Consider the following 23,123-nt stretch of genomic DNA (forward strand, 5'->3'; position numbering starts at 1 on the left):
AATTAAACTTCAGGTTAAGCTTCAGGGCCACAACATCAGCAAACACTGATCACCAAACTCAGATTAAACCTTTGGGGGAAATGTTAAAAACATCTTCTTTTGAGTTTCTTTTCTCTTCATGCAGATATTCAATCAGAGACAAGATAAGGGTTTTTAATCAGAAATGCACAAGAGACAGAGGTAAAGATGAACTCTTTAGGATGTAAAAATAAACTTTAAAATGTGAATTATTTGATTTCTCATTCACTACCTGCTATCTTTCAAATGAAGACTCATGGTTAATATGATCAATCAATCAATCAATCTTTATTTGTACAGCGCCAAATCACAACAAACGTTATCTCAAGACTCTTTTACAAACAGAGCAGGTCTAGACCACTCTATGTCAAATTATGAACAGAGACCCAACACCAAGACAGGATCAGACTCAGTCTGACCCCACCTTAATCCATCATGAGCATTGCACCTCACAGTATTTAGCTAGTTACAGTGGAGAGGACAAACTTCCTTTAACAGGCAGAAACCTCCAGCAGGACCAGACTCATGTTAGACAGCCATCATGCCTCGACTGAGTTGGGTCTGGAAAGACAGATAGAGGGGAGTAAGAGAGAGAGGTGATAGTGATGAGACGAGTAGTAGAAGCTGTTGCCGCTGGAGTCCAGCACGTCCGTATCAGCTGGAGTCCAGATCGTCCGCAGCAGGAGGACGTCTACGGCAGCTCAGAGGAATCTACGAGACAAGGGAGCTCAGGGACTCCAGAAAGGTCTATGGTTAGTAACTTTAATGGGACAGGCAGAGTTAAAGTAAGTGATGAGGGGGTTGGGGGGAAGAAGGTGAGCTAGGATCCCAGTGTGTCAGTGTGCCAGTTCCCCCGGCAGTCTAGGCCTATAGCAGCATGACAAAAGCTGGTCCAAGCCTGATCCAGCTCTAACTATAAGCTTTATCAAAAAGGAAAGTTTGAAGCCTACTCTTAAAAGTAGAGAGGGTGTCTGCCTCCCGGACCCTGACTGGTAGATGATTCCAAAGGAGAGGGGCCTGATAACTGAAGGTTCTACCTCCCATACTACTTTTAGAGATTTTAGGTACGATGAGCAGGCCTGCATGTTGGGAGCGTAGAGTTCTAGAGGGGTAATAGGGCACTATGAGCTCTTTAAGATACGAGGGTGTCTGATTTTTAAGAGCTTTGTAGGTTAAAAGAAGGATTTTAAATTCTATTCTACATTTTATTGGGAGTCAGTGTAGAGAAGCTAACACTGGAGAGATGTGCTCCCTCTTCCTAGTTTTAGTCAATACTCGAGCTGCAGCGTTTTGAACTAGCTGAAGAGTCTTTAGAGACTTATTGGGGCAGCCTGATAAGAGGGAGTTACAGTAATCTAACCTGGAGGGAACAAATGCATGGACTAGTTTTTGAGTGAATAGTTCCTGTCTTGTACTTTTTAATCTAACTCTGCCGTTCTGATTTGATTAGTTTCTCATGAGCACTTTCATTTCTTTAAAATACAGTTTGAAAATGTGTTTGATTTACTTCACATCACTTAAATATTATTACACAGTGACTGTGCTTAAGTTTCATATTCCTGACATCTGCAGAGAGACCTGTTTGACAGCTCCATGAGAAACGTGTTCTTTATCTTCTGCGTGTCCATTGACTGGAAGCTCTTTAAAACAACACATTTTAAAAACTGTGTAAATCTTTGTTATCCTTGAAACCAGTTCTGCAGCTCGCCCGACACATAGCATTCATTCCTGTCAGCCTGCAGCAGCTCCTGTGCCCGACTTCAGCGCTATAAAAGATGCTGCAGGTTGGATGTGAGCCGCAGAGAATCTGAAGCAGGGTCTGAGCATCATGGCCTCCACAGTCCTGCTCCTGCTCCTGGTCTCAGTGGCGTCTGCGTCGCATCACATGGGAGGAAGAACGGGCTTCACCTACAGAGGAAGAAACCCTGATGGGACGTACAGAGTGAGTCCATATAACTGTAACTTACTGTAACGATCTGATGAAATATAGAAAGATTTCCATGCATTTAAATTGAAGTTTCTACTCTTTTAAAAGTGATAATCTTATTTGTTTCTATCAATAAACTAAGCCTTGTTTTTTAAATGTTTTAATCTTGTAACATGCCGAGAAAAGAGTTTAAACATTCATTTATTTTTCTCTTTGCAACGACCTTTCTCCATCCGTCACCTCCCTGATACTCATAATAACGTGATCTCAAATGCAGCTGAAGATATTTAGATTTTATGATTCACTTATTTTCAAGAGTAGAAACATGAAATGATTACAGCTGTTTTTGGTCAGTGCTGGTGGATATTCAAGTCCTGAAGGATGATACATCTTGTGTCCACACAAACATAAAGAGTTGCTCTTGGTCTCCTTGTAAGTTCTCACATCACTGAAATTATTAGTTAATGTTACAATGTCATTTATCAGACGCTTTGATCCAAAGTGACGTACATACGAGAACAAGAACAACACAAGCAAAGATCTAGACAAGAGGAAACAAGATCAGAGGAACAAAGAGCTTCAAGTCCATTTGGGTTCAGGTACTGCCAAGCAGTGTAAAGACAATGCACAAAGTAAATAAGGAACATCTACAATGAAGGAACCAAACCATTTAAGACCTTCCATTATCATCCCCGGGTCAAATTGACCCAGGAACATTATTGCTGTTCTAGAGAAACGAACATAACAGGAGGGTTAATGGAGATGCTTTTTTTGTTGGTGGTGGATTTATGTTGGGTCTCTCTGAATAACAAACACTCTCCATGCAAAGTGTCTGAGATAATGTTTCCTATGAACTGAAATAGAATTGACCTTTCTTTAACCCTCCTGTTATGTTCGTTTCTCAGGAGCAGCAATAATGTTCCTGGGTCAATTTGACCCGGGGCATATTTAATTATCTAAAAGTGTCAGAATCCCAAAAAATCCCAATACACATTCCTTTAATCTCATTATGAACTCCATTACTGAACATTTAAATCCAGGTTTAGTGTGATGGTGTTCTTTAATCCTCACAGGTCATGGTTCACTGAGGATCACTCTCATTTTTTATTAAAATTAATGTTAAAACTTTTTTAATGTACATTTGAAAGACCTATGTAAATACAATAGTTTACATGACTTAGATTTTTGCTTATTTTACTTTACATTTTGAAATTTCTTTTCAGATTTTTGAACTTTAAAATGGGTCAGTTTCAATCAATCAATCAATCTTTATTTGTATAGCGCCAAATCACAACAAACGTTATCTCAAGACTCTTTTACAAACAGAGCAGGTCTAGACCACTCTATGTCAAATTATGAACAGAGACCCAACACCAAGACAGGGTAAGACTTAGTCTGACCCCACCTTAATCCATCATGAGCATTGCACCTCACAGTATTTAGCTAGTTACAGTGGAGAGGACAAACTTCCTTTAACAGGCAGAAACCTCCAGCAGGACCAGACTCATGTTAGACAGCCATCATGCCTCGACTGAGTTGGGTCTGGAAAGACAGATAGAGGGGAGTAAGAGAGAGAGGTGATAGTGATGAGACGAGTAGTAGAAGCTGTTGACGCTGGAGTCCAGATCGTCCGCAGCAGGAGGAAGTCTACGGCAGCTCAGAGGAATCTATGAGACAATGGAGCTCAGGGACTCCAGAAAGGTCTATGGTTAGTAACTTTAATGGGACAGGCAGAGTTAAAGTAAGTGATGAAGGGGTTGGGGGGAAGAAGGTGAGCTAGGATCCCAGTGTGTCATTGTGCCAGTTCCCCCGGCAGTCTAGGCCTATAGCAGCATGACAAAAGCTGGTCCAAGCCTGATCCAGCTCTAACTATAAGCTTTATCAAAAAGGAAAGTTTGAAGCCTACTCTTAAAAGTGGAGAGGGTGTCTGCCTCCCGGACCCTGACTGGTAGATGATTCCAAAGGAGAGGGGCCTGATAACTGAAGGTTCTACCTCCCATACTACTTTTAGAGATTTTAGGTACAACTAGCAAGCCTGCATGTTGGGAGCATAGAGTTCTAGAGGGGTAATAGGGCACTATGAGCTCTTTAAGATATGAGGGTGCCTGATTTTTAAGAGCTTTGTAGGTTAAAAGAAGGATTTTAAATTCTATTCTACATTTTATTGGGAGTCAGTGTAGAGAAGCTAACACTGGAGAGATGTGCTCTCTCTTCCTAGTTCTAGTCAATACTCGAGCTGCAGCGTTTTGAACTAGCTGAAGAGTCTTTAGAGACTTATTGGGGCAGCCTGATAAGAGGGAGTTACAGTAATCTAACCTGGAGGGAACAAATGCATGGACTAGTTTTTCTGTGTCGCTCTGAGATAGGAAGTGTCTAATTTTAGAAATATTGCGCAAGTGAAAATAGGCTGACCTTGAGATTTGCTGAATTTGGGAGTTCAGGATAAATCTTGATCAAATAGGACTCCTAGATTCCTAGCCGAGGTGCTGGATGCCAGACTAATGCCGTCTAAGGTACTTATATTATTAGAAAAAGTCTCTCTGAGGTGTTTGGGGACAATAACAATCACTTCAGTGTTTCCTGAGTTTAGCAGTAAGACATTTCTGGTCATCCAGGTCTTTATGTCTTTAAGACGAGCTTCTAATTTAGATAACTGATTGAGTTTGACCCGCAACATAACAGGAGGGTTAAATGAGTTGCATTGAAATGGATATTTTGCTCTTTCGACCCCCTCTAACTTCAGCATTGTTTTCTTCCACAGGTGGACTTTTATAACCGGGACGCCTATGACCGCTGTGTCTACTCACACCACTGGTTTTGTTACCAAGGCAACTGTGGCAGTGAACAACAAAACTCCTATCAACAGAGAGCGATAATCGACAACAGCACCAACGCTCCATCCTATGAAAACCTTTGGTGTGAAACTGAATCCGTCCAAACAAGACATCTTCAGAGTAACAAACCTTTTTACATGAGGTGAGCTTTTTGATCGTTGTGTGTATGAGCCGGGCTGCTGCAGATCTGAACTTCTCACTTATTCTTTCTTTTATATTTATATGAAACACTTGAAGTAAATCTGACAGTGTACGTTCACAGTAAGTACAGACAGTATTCAGACCCCTTCACCTTTTCTACATTTTATGTTACAGCCTTATTCCAAAATGGATTCAATTCTTTTTTTTTCCTTCAACATTCTCCACACAGTGGATACATTTACATGAGACTTTGAATTCCTCTTTAATTCAGAATCAAAATTAAATCCTCTTTAAAAAGATTTAAAATGACCTTGTAAATAATTCAGAATGAAAATGATCATTCTGAATGAAACTTCAATCTGAAGTAAGTGTCTGCTTTATTCTGATTTTAAATCTGAATTGAATAATTCCTCCATCATGTATACGTTCATTCCAGTGGCGGCTGGTGGAGTTTTCTCCAGGGGGGGCTATAACTCAAAAATAGTACATGTTTGCTTGCTTTTTGGTAAATGTCTGGGGTATCACACCAGTGTATTTACATACACGAAAACAGCAAAAGCAACATTATAATGTCATTTACTGTTCTAACTTTTGTACATAAATTTTGCTCTTCTTTCCTTGAGAGAAACACATTTCTCAATGACTCTATGGTTAAAGTCAGGGATGCTTTTGACAAGTTTCTTCTCCATAGAGAGCATGGCCAATTCATTGAGACGATCCTGTGACATTGTGTTCCTGAGGAAGGTCTTGATTCTCTTCAGTGTTGAGAAGCACCTCACAGATTCAGCAACATTCATTTGATTGTCTTGCTGCATCACCTGTAATAGATAAGTGACCATGGTGATGGTGTCTCATGACTGTAGTATTCAGGCTGCCACTGGTGCAGTAGGCTAAATAGCTTCAGTTGATCATTGATTAATAAGATTTCTGTTTACCATGTGTATAAGCTGTGTAAGCTAATCATTGTCTCAGTACTTATTTAAAGAGGTTTAGATATTATTCATGCATCACCAATTAATGTGTGTGTAGTAATGATATTACATGCTCGCCAGCAGAGGGCGCTGTTACACTGTGTATAATGCTTGTTAACAAATAATCTGTCAAATAATAGCATTACTATTCCTGCCAGTTTAACTTTTCTGAAAAGTGCTTTAAATCAGTAATACCTGTCTTTATCCATGCTGGGTCAGATCCTGGTGTTTGGAAAAGGAGGCAGGGAAAGCAGAATAACGCATTAGCATCACTGCATGTAGTTAGCCTTGTTGCTAAACCAGGTCCTGGAAACAGACCGGGTGTATTGTCTCCCTCTGTCTTTGGACTGATGATTAATGTTGATGTTGGGCTGATCAGGTCCACGCTCTTTCACGTGGAGCTTCTCCTGGTACGTTCTCCTCTCTAAAGGTGATGTTTTGAGTGACTTCACTGAGTTATTTACTTTCTCTGCGTCTCTGTCCGATCGTCTCCTACTCCCACGGCTCGAGCTGTCAATCAGCCGCGCTTGATGACAGACGGCTGTGACGTCAGCCCCATGACAGGAGGGTGGTGGTTTGTAAATCAAGCTGCATTCAGCTCTGGGCGCAGGGAAGGTGCGCCCCGACACGGCCCTATCTCTTGTATTGAAGAGGAGCTACTGCGCATGTACAACTTTTAACGAGAGTCTATGGCCAAAGATTTCTGCGCCCCGGAGGAAAACCGGAGAAAACCAGTCTATGGGGGAAACCCATGGGGAACATACGTCACCAATCAGACAACACAGATGAACGAAACAGCTTTGCTAATAATTATTTAACTATAAAATATTAATCTTGCTCATTTTAAAATATATATATATACAGTTCAGAATATTATTTTATTATTTATTTATTTATTTATTTTTTATTTTTTTAATGTCTTGTGGTGGGTGGTGGGGCGGCGCCCTAGCGCCCCTATTGGCCAGCCGCCACTGGTTCATTCCTCTTTAAACTAAGTCTGGTCGTTCTGAGCATGCTCGTTCCCTTGTCCTGTCGCCATGACGCACAGATTCCACACTGGCGGGCACATATTCCAAGATGGCCGCCCAAAGCAAGCGTTGGACTCGAGCTGAGACTCTTTATTTAATAGGAGCCTTAGAAGAAATGGAGATCATGAAAAGAGAGGGATGTGTCAGTGGGCTGAGGTAGAGCAGCCGTCTCACTAACCGTTGGCTTTGATTCTCCAAAGTCCGGTCTTCCTCCTCCCTTCTCCGGTCCTCTCTCTCTCTTCTCCTCCTCAGCTGATGAAAGTGAAGCAGTATGTTTGTGTCCAGCTGCTTATTCAAAACTAGAATCACAATCAAAGTGAAAGTTGTTCTTATTGTGTGGTCTTCCATGTTGGAACCCAAAATAAAAGAAGCAGGAACTGGACTCTGTTTTCTTCAGGTAGATGTAAATCACGCCCGCCCCTGTCCAATCAGAACCCTTCCCAACCCCCAGACCTGAAGAGGAATAAAGACCATTAAACGGGTTCTCATGTAAACCTCAATTCAGAATTACTATTTCCATGGAAACATGAAGGAGAATACTTTAATTCAGAATTAAAAAACATCATGTAACCTTGGCCAGTACTCCATTATGACAAAGTGAAAAATGTTTTGTAGAAATGTTTGCAAATGATTTAAAAATAAAACACTCAAATATCACATGAACATCAGTATTCACAACCTTTACTTTGAAACTCAAATTGAGCTCAGGTGCATCCTGTGGTCTCTGACCATCCTTCAAATGTTTCTACAACCTGATTGGAGTCCACCTGTGGTAAATTCAATTGATTGGACTTGATTTAGAAAAGACCACTGAGCTCTTTGGGACCTTCAATGCAGCAGAAATGTCTCTGTGCCTCAGAGATACAATCCTGTCTCAGAGGTCTACAGATAATCCCTTTGACTTCATGTCTTGTGCTCTGACATGTACTGTCAACTGTGGGATCTTATATAGACAGGTGTGTGCCTTTCCAAATCATTTCTAATCAATTGAATTTACCACAGGTGGACTCCAAACAGGTTGCAGAAACATTTGAAGGATGGTCAGAGGAAACAGGATGCTGAGCTCTATTTTGAGTTTCAAAGTAAAGGGTGTGAATACTGATGTTCGTGTGATATTTCAGTGTTTTATTTTTAATTCATTTGCAAAAATTCCTACAATTTTTTTTTCACTTGGTCATTATGGAGTATGGTGTGGAGAATGTTGAGGGAATAAATGAATTATATCCACTTTGAAATAAGGCTGTAACATAACAAAATGTAGAAAAGGTGAAGGGGTCTGAATACTGTCTGTACCCACTGTACACACGAGGCACAGCAGCATAACTTCATCAGAGGACACACTGACAGTATCAGGATCTAATGATAACATCTAATGCTTATTTGTTAAGAGGGGAAAAAGATGGTTTGTGGGACGTCATCTTGTTATCCAACCCTCCGTGCAGTCCTCTGTTCCCACATAATCCAGTATCCAGTGTGGCTCTGTCGTTTCTTGCAGTGTAAAGGAGTCTTTTTCTCTCTCTCACAAACCAGGGTGAGCAGCTGTTGTTGGATTCAAACACGTAACGCTGTCGGCAACTGGAGGCTCATGACTTTTGTTGATTTGGGAACAAGATCTGACACCAAAGAACCAAACAGATCACCAGACTTTGGCATTCTACCTTTCCTACGGTAAGTCCCCGGTGTTAGGGTAAAGGATCAAACCGTAGACTCTATAGTTTCATTGGCGTCTGAAGAGGTGTTTTGAAGCCCGAACATAGCGGCCGCCATATTGGAAATGTTGACTCCAGCTAACTTTTGGTTCACCTAGAATCAGGCAAAGAGGTGGAGCTGAGAAGGGTTTTTATCCTCCTGGCGAAGACCTAGAACACACTCACTCACTGACTCCACTTTATTTATAAAGCACCTTTCATACAGAAAAACATGCAGCCCAAAAGTGCTTCACAGAGTAACACAGAGACAGAAAACAACAACAATCAATCAATCTTTATTTGTATAGCGCCAAATCACAACAAACGTTATCTCAAGACGCTTTTACAAACAGAGCAGGTCTAGACCACTCTATGTCAAATTATGAACAGAGACCCAACACCAAGACAGGGTAAGACTCAGTCTGACCCCACCTTAATCCATCATGAGCATTACACCTCACAGTATTTAGCTAGTTACAGTGGAGAGGACAAACTTCCTTTTAACAGGCAGAAACCTCCAGCAGGACCAGATTCATGTTAGACAGCCATCATGCCTCGACTGAGTTGGGTCTGGAAAGACAGATAGAGGGGAGTAAGAGAGAGAGGTGATAGTGATGAGACGAGTCGTAGAAGCTGTTGCCGCTGGAGTCCAGATCGTCCGCAGCAGGAGGACGTCTACGGCAGCTCAGAGGAATCTACGAGACAAGGGAGCTCAGGGACTCCAGAAAGGTCTATGGTTAGTATCTTTAATGGGACAGGAAGAGTTAAAGTAAGTGATGAAGGGGTTGGGGGGAAGAGGGTGAGCTAGGATCCCAGTGTGTCAGTTCCCCCGGCAGTCTAGGCCTATAGCAGCATAACTAAGACCTGGTCCAAGCCTGATCCAGCTCTAACTATAAGCTTTATCAAAAAGGAAAGTTTTAAGCCTACTCTTAAAAGTAGAGAGGGTGTCTGCCTCCCGGACCCTGACTGGTAGATGATTCCAAAGGAGAGGGGCCTGATAACTGAAGGTTCTACCTCCCATACTACTTTTAGAGATTTTAGGTACAACTAGCAGGCCTGCATGTTGGGAGCGTAGAGTTCTAGAGGGGTAATAGGGCACTATGAGCTCTTTAAGATACGAGGGTGTCTGATTTTTAAGAGCTTTGTAGGTTAAAAGAAGGATTTTAAATTCTATTCTACATTTTATTGGGAGCCAGTGTAGAGAAGCTAACACTGGAGAGATGTGCTCTCTCTTCCTAGTTTTAGTCAGTACTCGAGCTGCAGCGTTTTGAACTAGCTGAAGAATCTTTAGAGACTTATTGGGGCAGCCTGATAAGAGGGAGTTACAGTAATCTAACCTGGAGGGAACAAATGCATGGACTAGTTTTTCTGCGTCGCTCTGAGACAGGATGTGTCATAGTGAAAATAGGCTGACCTTGAGATTTGCTAAATTTGGGAGTTGAAGGATAAATCTTGTTTAAATAGGACTCCTAGATTCCTAGCCGAGGTGCTGGATGCCAGACTAATGCCGTCTAAGGTACTTATATTATTAGAAAAAGTCTCTGAGGGGTTTGGGGACAATAACAATCACTTCAGTGTTTCCTGAGTTTAGCAGTAAGACATTTCTGGTCATCCAGGTCTTTATGTCTTTAAGACGAGCTTCTAATTTAGATAACTGATTGGTTTCTTCTGGCTTCACTGATAAATAGAGCTGAGTGTCATCAGCATAACAATGAAAATGAATGGAGTGTTTCCTCATGATGTTACGTAGAGGAAGCATATATAAGGTGAAAAGAATTGGTCCTAGCACTGATCCTTGTGGAACTCCCTGACAACAACAACTGTAAAATTATAAAAGGAAGGATTATAAATAAAATACTTCAAAATCAAATCAAATCAACACAGTAAAATTAATAAAACAAGAGTGGAAAGAAAAGTTTAAAAATAAGGTAGAGTTTATAAGATCAGGTGGATACAAGAAAGAAATAGATAAATAAATATTACATTTATAAATAAATACAGTTGTGCTCATAAGTTTACATACCCTGGCAGAATTTATGGTTTCTTGAATATTTTCTGTTGTCTTTATGATATAAAAAGAGTAAACACAGTTGTTTGATACAAATTTTGCTTCACCCGACCACCAACCATGAGTAAAAAAAAAGTTGTTCTCTTATCATTTCTATTCTCTGAAAAATGGCCAGAAAAATCACAAATTCTGCCAGGGTATGTAAAATTTTGAGCACAACTGTAAATACATTTTATAAATAAGATAAATTAATGTTAAAGCAATGATTAAAAAAATAATGGTTAAAATAATAATAAAAATAATTTAAAAAATAATAATAATGCAGTCCAGGGCTAAAAATAAACTACTCAATTCAATTCAAAACCTGTATTTATTCTCGAAAAGACATTGAGGTTTCCCTCATTTCCAATGTTGTCGAGATGACAGGCACATTAGAAACAGCAAACAAACACAATCATTCACAAAATAATATATTAATTAAAACAGATACAATTTGAGACACAGTGGTCAGAGATCAGAGTCTGAAATTCTGCAGAAGAGGGAATAGATGTCAGCTTTAAAGTCTGTTGGAGGGTATTCCATGATTTCGGGGCATCAATGGAGAATTAAAAGGTAAGTCTTAAGTTTACTCTAAAAACACCCAGTCTATCAACTCAGGTGCGCCTCTTTGCAAATCTGTACACCACCTAGCCTTTATGTTAACAGATGAAAAATGTCCGCCCTCTAAAGTGCGCACCACTAAATAAATCATGGACAAAAAGCTTTTTGCATCGTGTTTATTTCTGCTGTGAAGTGAACTTTCTAATAAAGGACCTAAAGGGGATTCTTTGGCTTTTGCAGCCAGCCTCTAGTGGACACTTTAGGAACTGCAGCTTTGTGGACTTCTCCACTTTGCTTCATTTTTCAACACTTAATGTAATGTTGCTGCTTGGGCTAATCTCTCTTATCACTTTGTAAATGAATGTGTGGATCTCTGGCGCCCCCCAGTGGTGTACAAAACAAAACAACTCACTGGGGCGACCAGTGCCGGTCCATTGACACTGAAAGCAAACACTCCTACTCCACTGGGATTGCTTCATACATGAGTTAGATCAGAGTTTAGATTATTAATGAATAATGATGCTGCAGAAAACATGCAAAACTGACTTACCATCACCTCTCGTGACTTTCTGTGAAGTCCTGGATGAGCTCATGGTCACATTTAGAGACCTTAACGTGATGTTTGTCTCTGTTTGTTGTTGTTCTTTTATTCTAGGGGTTCTCAACAACAAACTGTCACTCTCTCATCACTAACTTGTGTCAATGTGTCTACTCCAGAGTTCCTCAGAACTGTCCCCGGACCTACAAGCTGGTAAACTTTGATCCAGACGGTGACAAGGTTCGATGCCGATACGGAAATATCCCAAGTTTAGAGTGCAGCAGGTGTGACCAACCTCCAGGCTTCTACCTAAACCAGGTTAGTCCAACACACAGTGTCAGAATGCACCGCACAATACTGCACACACTGCATCACTCTAAACCTGAATGCTTACTTTGTTAGGACACCTGCACATTACAATACAACAGCGCCAGCCATGACTACAGGATTTTTGGGTTTGAGATGATGGTGGAGGACTTCCCTCAAGCGCCCATCATTCTGAGCTACTCAGACGGATCTCAGTCCTACAGAAATCCAATCTCCAAGAGGAAGAAGAGAGGAGTCCACCCTTATTGGTATTACACCTCCTCAACTTCAGCACCAACCTCAACACCTACAACTACACCTACAACACCAGCTCAGGCGGTAACACCAAACTCATGGCATTGGGGGTGGTGGACTACCAGTGCATCAACTACACCTACAGCACCAGCTCAGACTGTAACACCAAGCTCATGGCATTGGGGGTGGTGGACTACCAGTGCATCAACTACACCTACAGCACCAGCTCAGACTGTAACACCAAGCTCATGGCATTGGGGGTGGTGGACTACCAGTGCATCAACTACACCTACAGCACCAGCTCAGACTGTAACACCAAGCTCATGGCATTGGGGGTGGTGGACTACCAGTGCATCAACTACACCTACAACACCAGCTCAGACTGTAACACCAAACTCATGGCATATGGGGGGGTGGACTACCACTGTATCAACCACACCTGCAGCACCTACCCAGCCTCTCAGTAAACTCCCCCTGCATTTCTCCCTCCTTGGTAAGCTCAATTCATGGCTGTATTTTTTGTGAGTTATTCTGAACTTTATCATATCTGTGAGATAAAACTCTCCTAAAACCACAGGTCCTAGCGCAGATGAAATAAGTAAAGGAGAATGTATAGAGAGCGGGTGGTTATGCACGGGGTCTTAGACACATATTTGATAGCCCACATTGTACCACTTGGATCCTGTCCAACACTCCCAGCAACGAGCAGAGCAGATGAGAGAAACTTTGAGTTACCCCTCCAGTTCCCTTGGGGGTCTCGTCTCACCCTGTCAGGATTCTATTTTCCTTAACGATCATCAAACCATACATTGTCCCTTACATGATAGATTATAATGTGCATGGAATAAGATAAGATCAGATCCTCCTTTATTCGTCCCACAACGGGGAAATTCATGGAGTTACAGCAGCAAACATGAAGGTGAACAGAACAAGAATTTAACAAGAATATATAAAGGAAAGAAATGTTCATCAGAGACGACAGCTTGGCCATAATCCTCCTGTCAGCCACCACCTCCACAGGGTCCAGGACTGAGCTGGCCTTCTTCCCCAGGTAGTTCAGTCTTGCTCTCCTGTATCCTGTCCGCCCACAGCAGGTGAAATCCTTCCAATGTGGTGTTGGTGTCCGGTGTTACCTCTGTTAGCATGATGCTACTCTGGTGCTGGGTTAGCTGGTCCACCTTATCGTAGATAGATCTTACAGTCCCCATAACGGTGGGTGGAAGGACAGGTCCATGTGGTCTTTTCTTAGCTTGCACCTCAGTACCAGCACGGCGTCCTCGCCTCCTTCTCCTCAGCTCACAGGGAACATCGGGCCTAGCTTTGTTTAGCATCGATATGCTACGGCTGCTAACAGCTGATCTCGTATGTAAACAATGTTACCATGGATACATGCAGGATCTCCGGACACACACAGGAACAAAAACAGTTAAAACACCCCTGCAGACGTAGTCAGTTTGGTGTCCATGGTCAACAAATGAGTCCTTAAAAGTCCTGACAGGCTCCAAATACAAAGAGGACTAAACAGAGAGAAGAACAACCAAGAGAGAGCTGCTGCAACAAGCAGACACTCCAGCGGCGCTAAGCAACGGGGTATAATGGATAGTGTTATTAAATTGTTTGTTGCTTTTATGAAATGCAAGAAAAAAACAGGATATAGGTCACCTACCTGCTCTCAAATTATCGACATCTGCATCAGCCGTTTTAAAAACGATATCGGGAGCTAGTGGCCCAACGTAGAGGCTACAGTCCTCATCGCAGAGGTCGCCGGTTCGACTCCCAGCCGCAACCATTTCCTGCATGTCTTCCCCCGCTCTGTGCTCCCCACATTTCCTGTCTCTCTTCAGCTGTCCTATCAGTTAAAGGCATAAAAAGCCAGTCGACCACTACTAAAAATACTTTTTCCTTTAACTCCAGTGGACCAACCTGTTCCCTCATGTCATCCGGGGGACTACCTGCCGAAGTATCTCAGCCCGACTCCTGAAAACGGAGCGCACATTCACGCAGAGGTCGGCAAAGAAGTGGAGATCCGAGTCAAAGCACAGGCAGCATATTCTACGTACGTGAGAACCAATCAGATCAATGTGGGAGAAAACTCTCTCATCATTTCATCACGTAACAACACGTTTGTTTTCATGCAGAATTGAAAACATCATCATGAGCGGGCCGCAGAATACCAGAAAGCACAAGAACACCCATAACGAGTTTGTCCTAACGTGGACACCGACTCAAGACGACCTGGGAAACCACTACGTGCTCTGCTTTGCCGTGGAAGCAAAGACCGGGTGAGTCTTTGGTTTATGACAACGATGCTGTGTGAGGGTTATCAATAATCTATAAAGGTATACACTGTCACCGTTTGAAAATGTAGTCAGGAAAACACACAAAGAATACAGTATGGTATCACGCCAAGACTCAGGTGACCTGTCAGCGAGCACGTTGATCCCTACAGGACAGATGTGACTGAAACAGGCCGAGCTCGTCTATCTTCATCTCCTTCCACGGTGTCGCCAAATAAACAGATCACACAGGTCGCCGTTAGAGTCACGCCAATTCTTGGATTTCTGGCAAAAGCAAGACACAGACAAGGTGAAAGGTGGTAAACAGGGACTTAATGCAGAAACCAAATGAGGTTACCAGAGACCCAGAGGAACCTACGAGACAAGGGAGCTCAGGGACTCCAGAAAGGTCTATGGTTAGTAACTTTCAACAACAAAAAAACAACAACAGGGTGAGACACACGAGAATACGTCTGGAAGCTGAGAAGCAGGCACGAACTAGCAGCTTGCAGGAGCAGACGCTGATGAGAGACGCCGGCACACCACGGTTCCACCCGCCATGGCTCCGCCCACCACGGCAGCTCCGCCCACCACGGCTCCTCTGAACCTACCACACAAACACAGCTGCAGAAAACCCCAAGCTTACCCTGATGCGTTGCACACTTCTTGCCATGTGTAAGGAGGAAAGGCCCAAAGTGTTAAACTCATGTTCTTTGATGCTTTTCAGGTTGAACGTCTACCAGTCAGACATGAGGTGTGTCGTTGTGGACGTTGGGAAGAAGATCGGTGAGTCTATTTGCTGCTTTTGAGTTGATATTTTTGATCAAGTCCTGGTTTCAAGTCTCTTATACATTAATGCAAAACACTGAAAAACAGAATTCATAGAACATTAGAATTATAAACAAGAAAAGTCAAATGATGAAACAGTTCTTTACGGTTTAAAAAGAACTGAACTTGACATTTATCTTTACTCTAGTGGAAGCCAAAGTGATCTGCACCGAGACCACGATGACAGTGGAGGTGGACAAATCCACATTTCCTCAACTCCACGAGGATCATTTGCGGCTCAGTGACCCCTCCAACGTCATCTGCAGCCTAAAGACTCACTCCAACAGCACCCACGTGATCGGCATCATCCCCCTGAACGCCTGCGGCACTCAGATCGAGGTAACACAGAGTCCTTTGTTCCTTTTGTTGATTACTGCTGCTGCTTTCTTATCACAGTTTGAGGACTGAATACGTCACCTTGTGCTCTGCAGGAAGACGATGAGTTCCTGAAGTTCAAGAACGAAATCACCACGTTTGATAACGTCACAGACTTGATCACCAGGAAACACCTGCTGGAGGTTCAGTTCTACTGTCAGTACCCCAAACGAGGGAACGTGACTCAGAGCTTCCTGGCACACAGGAAGAGCATCACAGTCTGGGAGAAAGGCATGGGCCAGTTCACATACCAGTTCGAGTTTTATCCCGATGTGCAGTTCAGGACCAAGATCGATCCCAACTCCTACCCTCTGGACTACTACCTGGGGAACCGCATCTACATGCAGATCGAGGCCACGTCTTCAGTCAACAACACCGTGATGTTTGTGGAGTCCTGCAGAGCTGCACCGTACGACAACCCAAACTACAAGCCAGTCTACTCCATCATCGAGAACGGGTACGTGAGAGTCATGTCTCCTACAGCATCTACAACGGCGTCTGGTTGAAGATACAGAACTACAAAGTCAATGTTTGATAACTCTCCTTTCTCTCTCTCTAGGTGCAAAGTGGACCAGACTGTTGATATCCACTCCCCTGACCACGCCCAGCAGTTCAGGATGAGCCTTGAGGCCTTCAAGTTCATCGGTTTGCACGACCAGGTGAGTGAAATGTGTTTGAGATGACTGGAAATGTCTTTGTCTCTGTTTCTTTCAAAGGTGACATATCCTGCAGAATGGACTTTTTAATGGTTCTCTCCCTGAAATCTGTGTCCCTGTCTACAAACCCCCTGAACAGTCAAAGACTCCATTCTGCCCCTGTTCTGATTTCTCCACCTTTCTGTAAATGTGTGCTGAAACCAGCCGTTTCAGTTTTCAGTGTTTTTCATACGTCACAACGCCATCCGGTCTGTAACAGGAAGTCAGAGCTCGGAGCTTGTTCAGCCCATAGACTGTATAAAATACAACTCAACCCCTCCTCCGTTTTTCATTCCCTGCACACATGTGTGCTAACAAGGAGCTTAGGAGGGAGGCATGCTAGTTGTAGGCTGTCTTAATAAACACAAAGGTCGCTTTGACTCCCCACGTCTGCAGATTTGAAGATCTAGTGGATGATTTTTAGTTTTCATGGAAAAGTGCTAGCGCTAGTTAACATAGCCACATAGCTACATGTTGGTAGCTGTGTACCAAGACACACGTCGACATGCTGACAAATAAAACAACAAGAAACACTAAATCTGTGACCAATGGTTCAGAAAGGTCCTGCTGCAGGCGCCTCTCCGTCAGGATCAGATTCTGGATCAGATTCAGAGGGTTGAAGTAACGCGGGTCTGTGAGCAGCCGTGTATATTCAGCCAACATGTAAACATTAGATCAACGTGCTGGACGGCCGAGGCCACACCCACTTCCTGAGGGGGCGTGGTCAGAGAGCTCATTCTCATTTAAAGGCACAGACACAGAAAACAGCCTGTTCTGAGCAGGGCTGAAGAAGAGGGGTTTACAGGCAGACCAGAATCTGATTTCAAAGAGTTTTTATGAGCAATAAACTTTAAAGACATGTTTTGGGGACCTCTTAGACCAATATATGTTGATGAAGAAGAGCAGAATATGTCACCTTTAAAGCTCCTGTGAGGAACTTTCATTTTGTGTCGATCTAGGAATCCCCATGTCGCCAAAAGCGGTTTGTCTGAGCCATGCGACAACTTCAGACTGGAAGTGTAATTTAAAAGTCAGGAGGAGTGGTTTCTGCGGTTAAGCTTTCAGAAAACGATCTGATTTAAATCAATAATGGGTCCTTCTTGTACGTATAACAGACTGGTAGCTGCGTGCGCTGAAACACAAAGTGAGCGCGAGAGAGAGGAGGGAGGAGATCACACTAGAATATCTCTTGAATTTCGGGTGTTGTGTCATTTACTCACAGACACCAGCAGAGCAGAGAGCGGGGCAGAGAGATAGAGGCACGAATGGGAGATTGCACAAGAGGATATTTTTCTTGTAACCTGATATTATTTTGCTGACTACATGCGTCCCTTGCAACCGACATGACTCGTGACAATTTAAGAGCAGTAAGGTGACTTCATTTGCATAGTGACAGCATGTCCTGTCATATTCAGGTGTACATCAGCTGCTCAGTCCTGATGTGCCGGGCAGGAGACCCCAACACCAGGTGTGCACAGGGATGCATCAACCCTCCGCAGGCTCAGAGTCAGCCCCATGGCAGGCGAAAGAGAGCAATCGTCACCCAGAGCTCGGCCCACATGGTTTCCCAGGGTCCTCTGCGTTTGAGGAGATCAGCAGAGCGTGCAGACAGCCCAGGTAAGGAAACATCAACTCCTTTCTCAACAGCACACCTGCCTTGTTTGAGACTGAGTCGGACTCTGATCAAACTCAATCTGTGTTTCTCTCCTCTGCAGCGATGAACCTGAACCTGAACCTGATTTTCATCGCTGGATGTCTTCTTGCAGCCGTTGGCATGATCAGTGGAGTGGTCCTTTATAAAGCCAGGATAACCAAGGTCAAATACCAGCCTCTGTCCACGTTTGAGAGTTAAGATGAGCAGAAGGTTATCACACTTTGGGTTTAGGTCTGTTAAGGGATACTGGGTGGTGTGTGTTTTATGATTTAAATGATGAATGTCTATTGATCATTTTATGGAAAGCACTTTAAATTGCCTTGTTGCTGAAATGCGCTTTATAGATAAATTTGCTTTGCTTGCCTTGCCTATTGACTTGTACAGAGTTCTTTAAAGGTGGGAGGGTTGTGAGAGCTGTGCAAAGGAAGAGCAGTAAAAAAGCTTGTTATTGATCAGCACTGAAGGAACGGTGATCATCGAGCACTGCAGCTGCACGGTGATTATTCAGGGATATTAAGCAGCTTCACAAGTGCTTCAGATAATGATAAATCCTGTCCTATCACTTAAATACTACTTGTGTGCTTTTAAAGCAGCCTGGTAGAAACAAACAGAATGTTTGAATCATGAAGAATTGATCAATAAAGTATGATCTTGATTGTCCACCTTACGTCTCTTTATTTTCTAACCCTCCTGTTATGTTGCGGGTCAAATTGACCCTTTGTTAAGTCTATTTTAGGCAGTATGTGCCTTCCAGTGCTAGTGCTAGTTAGCATAGCCACATAGCTACATGTTGGTCGCTGTGTACCAAGACACACATCGGCATACTGACAAATAAAACAACAAGAAACACTAAATCTGTGACCAATGGTTCAGAAAGGTCCTGCTGCAGGCGCCTCTCCGTCAGGATCAGATTCTGGATCAGATTCAGAGGGTTGAAGTAACGCGGGTCTGTGAGCAGCCGTGTATATTCAACCAACATGTAAACATTAGATCAACGTGCTGGACAGCCGAGGCCACACCCACTTCCTGAGGGGGCGTGGTCAGAGAGCTAATTCTCATTTAAAGGCACAGACACAGAAAACAGCCTGTTCTGAGCAGGGCTGAAAAAGAGGGGTTTACAGGCAGACCAAAATCTGATTTCAAAGTGTTTTTATGAGCAATAAACTTTAAAGACATGTTTTGGGGACCTCTTAGACCAATATATGTTGATGAAAAAGAGCAGAATATGTCACCTTTAAGGCATTCCACGACCAACAGGCACTATTTTTACCCCTGGAGAAACTGACTGCAGAAAGACCAAACAGAGGAGCTCTGGTGTTGGCTCCTCTCCAGCCTTGGGGCCGGTCTCCAGAGGAAACATATAGTGGTGGATACAGATATGCATTGGTCTGTGGACATATTTTGCTCTGTTGTGGTCTTTGCCTTGTAGAATGTTGTTGTGAATGTCTGAACATGTGCTGTCTCACTTTAGAAAAATGAAGGAAAGAAGGACAAAATAAATAAATGAATAAAAAGAATATTTGTATTAAAGGGGCCTAAAATATAAGTTATGATCATAGAATCGCATCGTGAGAACAGCTGAGGAGATTGTTGGTGCCTCTCTCCCCTCCCTCCATGACATTTACTCTCCTGCCTCACCTGAAAAGCCCTGTGCATAGCAGGCCAGGATGCTGAAGTCTCTCCCTGTTTTGCCCCCCTCTTCCCATAGTGACCCCTTCACAGACTTAACCCGGTCACTGCCCCCCCCAAAATAAAGGCTGAGGGTCTGAGAGAGAAACGTAATATCAAATCCTCAGTATGTCTAATGCATACTGCAGTTTATTTCACAATAAAGAAGACTTTGAACTTTGAACTTTAGACTGGATCAATAATGGACGTAGTATCCATGACGATAGTGTCAGTCTCATACGGCTCTGTGACTATGACATCATAGTCTGACTATGACATCATAGAGATCAAAGGCAGGCGTCATTCTGTGCAGGCTGCAGAGACCAGCAGAGATCAGAGATCAGCAGAGATCAGAGATCAGCAGAGATCAGAGATCAGCAGAGATCAGAGACCAGCAGAGATCAGAGATCAGCAGAGATCAGAGACCAGCAGAGATCAGCAGAGATCAGAGATCAGCAGAGACCAGAGACCAGCAGAGATCAGAGACCAGCAGAGATCAGAGACCAGCAGAGATCAGAGACCAGCAGAGACCAGAGACCAGCAGAGACCAGCAGAGATAAGCAGTATTAGCAAACTCAGCAATACAACAAAGAAAATGCAAAGCACTAACACAATCAGCCGCATGGAGCTAACTTTCCCCGTGGTCTCACCAGAGATACTCCGTCCCGTTGTGGACATGTTCCTGGAGAAGATCTCTTTGCAGCAGTGGGCCCGTCTGGAGAACGGATCCTATAGCCAGGAGACGAAGGAGACAATCGCTGCGATGTGTGCGGATATCGTTAACACTGTATCCAAATACATTTACAAGACAGTAGTGAAGAGGGTGACGCACAGTCAGACCAAAACAGCCTCATCTGGGTCAAAGAAATCCCAGGTGAGCGTCACAGAGGACCAGATCCACGAATGTCTCGGTGAGTCCATTTCACTGACTCTCGCCGACGCGACCGGCGCTCAAGAGGACATCCGCAGCTGCTTAACAGAGAAGGTGACCGGGCTCGTGGTCAAAGAGGTGACAGACAGGATGAACTCTGAGCAGGCCAGCCAGGGACAAGAACCGCAGGCCTCCAAGAGTTTCACCAAGAGGCTGAAGGAGATGGTGGAGAAGATGATGATGGTGATGAAGAGTTTGGCCAAAAATATGAGTTTTCAATCAGAGTCAGAGAGTGAGAACGAAACAGAGGATGAGGAAGACGAGGAAGAGGAAGAGGAGGAACCGATGGCACCTGGGGTGTCATGTCAGACTCCTGTTACCCCCCTGGTGGAGAAGAAACCGATCATTTCTAAAGAAAGCCCCATATATACGACTTTTGAGGAGGTGAAGGCAATCCTGTCGGAGCAGTTAGAAAGCTTCAATTGTCTTGACAGAGCGGGCGACCTTACAGACGAGGAACTAAGACTCCTTCGGATCAGCTCTGACGAGGACGAGGACAACGCAGCTTCAGGTATCGTTGAAGTCATCTGGAACAACGATCCAGCAAAGCCAGAAGCCGGACCTGACAGAGACAGCCCTGTAAAGATCCCGTCTGAGGACTGTCCCGAGAAGATCACAAGACGGATCAAAGAATTCTTTATTAGGACATTTGCTAAAGAGTCCATCATTAACTGTTTTGTAAAGATGAGGAAGAAATGTGAAAATGTAATCACCAAGACGGGCAAAACGTGCATGAACCTGGTGATCAGAGGGGTTGATGACTTTGTGGAGGACATGATCTCGACATACTCAGACGAGACGGAGAGGGCGGGCACAGATATGATGTGCCTGTACAGAGAGATGGCCAGAGACATCACCGGAGGCATGTTTGCACTCGAAGAGAAGCGGCTGGCCGAGTTCATCTTCTTCCATCTCTCACTAGATAGGAAGCAGAAGGTTCAAGCTATGGGATTCATCCGCCCTGAAGTGGACTCCTTCATGAAGCTCATGTGGAACTGGCTGAACCAACAGGCAGAGCAGCACCAGAGGAGGGAAGACCAAGCCACTGAAGCTATGAGACGGATCAAGGGACTCGTGGAGGAAAGTAGAGTTTCCACATTATCAGAAGGAGAAACAGAGAGCATCCTGTCTGAAGAAGAACCAGCTTCTGACACTGAGGAGCCAGCTTCTGACACTGAGGAGCCAGCTTCTGACACTGAGGAGCCAGCTTCTGACACTGAGGAGCCAGCTTCTGACACTGAGGAGCCAGCTTATTGTGAGGAACCTGAGGACAAAGAAAAGCCAGCTTCATGGGACCAGTGGGACAAGCTGACCTGTGAGATCATGGTGGCAGGGCTGGTTAACCAGATTTTCAAAAAGATCCTGATTCACACGAACCACAACTTGAAGGCGGCCATCACAGCGATTACAGAGATGCTGTGGGCAGAAATGCAGGGCTCCAAAATCAACATTTCCCTCAGCCCGACCAACATCAAGAAGACCCTGAAGGCCACGCACAAGCGGCTCTGCAAGGACGTCGGTCCAGAGATACTTTGGAAGACCGTGCTGCAGGAGAACCAAAACATCCTCAAGCACGTCGTTTTTATTCTGAAGAGGCACCTGATGGAACCAAAGGAGACCAGCCCTGTCGTAGTGTTCTTTGAATCCCTTTTCCACGCCATGACCAAGCCATTCAACGCCATCTTCAAGCGTAGCTAAAACACCAGCCACGTATGAACAGGGTGGGTGGGTGGGACACACCTTCAGGTACGGGTTTACTCCGAGCACTTCGGTTTCTCCCAAAACAAACAACAACAACAAAAAAACCCCAACAGAAAAAACAACAACAACAACAACAACAACAAAAAAACCAACAGAAAATAAAAACAAAAAAACAACAAAAAAAACATCTTAAAAAGTTTTGTTTACACACATCTCTCTCTGTCCTGTCTCTTATGTATATATATATTTAAATAAATATATTTATATACAGGTATATATTTATATATACATGTGTATAAAAAATATATATAATGTTTATTAATGTAGATTCTAGAACAGTTGAAACTAAAAAAATAAAAAAGAAGTCAAACAGTGTTTAACAAAAGAAAAAATCAAATGTGGCACAGAGGATAACTGCTTATAGTGTTTAAGGTGTTTATTAATCATTTAGGATTGGACCTTCATTTAGTGCCCAGATTTGATATCCTCCAGGTGTCCTTATATTTATCATTTATTTGAAGTTATAGAATGCACACACGTCAATTAAAGACGTCTAGCTGCTGCTTCAATAATGAGTTTTGCATAATTATAAAGCTGAAGTGTTAGCGAGGACGCTTAAGGCCTCAAGTTCACTTTCCTACGTTATACTAGATCGACCGAAGTTAAGTTGAGTCAGTGTTT

The 23,123-nt window shown here is 43.5% G+C and overlaps 1 protein-coding gene across 1 annotated transcript; it reads left to right on the plus strand.

The window, feature by feature from the left end:
- Positions 1-1,831: 1,831 nt before the first annotated feature.
- On the plus strand, positions 1,832-18,802 carry LOC117810076. Its single transcript, XM_034679658.1, has 13 exons — positions 1,832-1,960; positions 4,707-4,921; positions 8,450-8,587; positions 11,933-12,071; positions 12,156-12,807; positions 14,229-14,370; positions 14,453-14,596; positions 15,318-15,376; positions 15,567-15,757; positions 15,850-16,250; positions 16,353-16,452; positions 17,904-18,105; positions 18,204-18,802. Exons 1-13 carry the CDS (start codon positions 1,847-1,849, stop codon positions 18,338-18,340), a joined length of 2,634 nt encoding a protein of 877 aa, XP_034535549.1. The 5' UTR covers positions 1,832-1,846; the 3' UTR covers positions 18,341-18,802.
- The last annotated feature ends 4,321 nt before the right edge of the window (positions 18,803-23,123 follow it).

Source organism: Notolabrus celidotus, chromosome 3, assembly GCF_009762535.1.
Source record: "Notolabrus celidotus isolate fNotCel1 chromosome 3, fNotCel1.pri, whole genome shotgun sequence".
Classification (NCBI taxonomy): domain Eukaryota; kingdom Metazoa; phylum Chordata; class Actinopteri; order Labriformes; family Labridae; genus Notolabrus; species Notolabrus celidotus.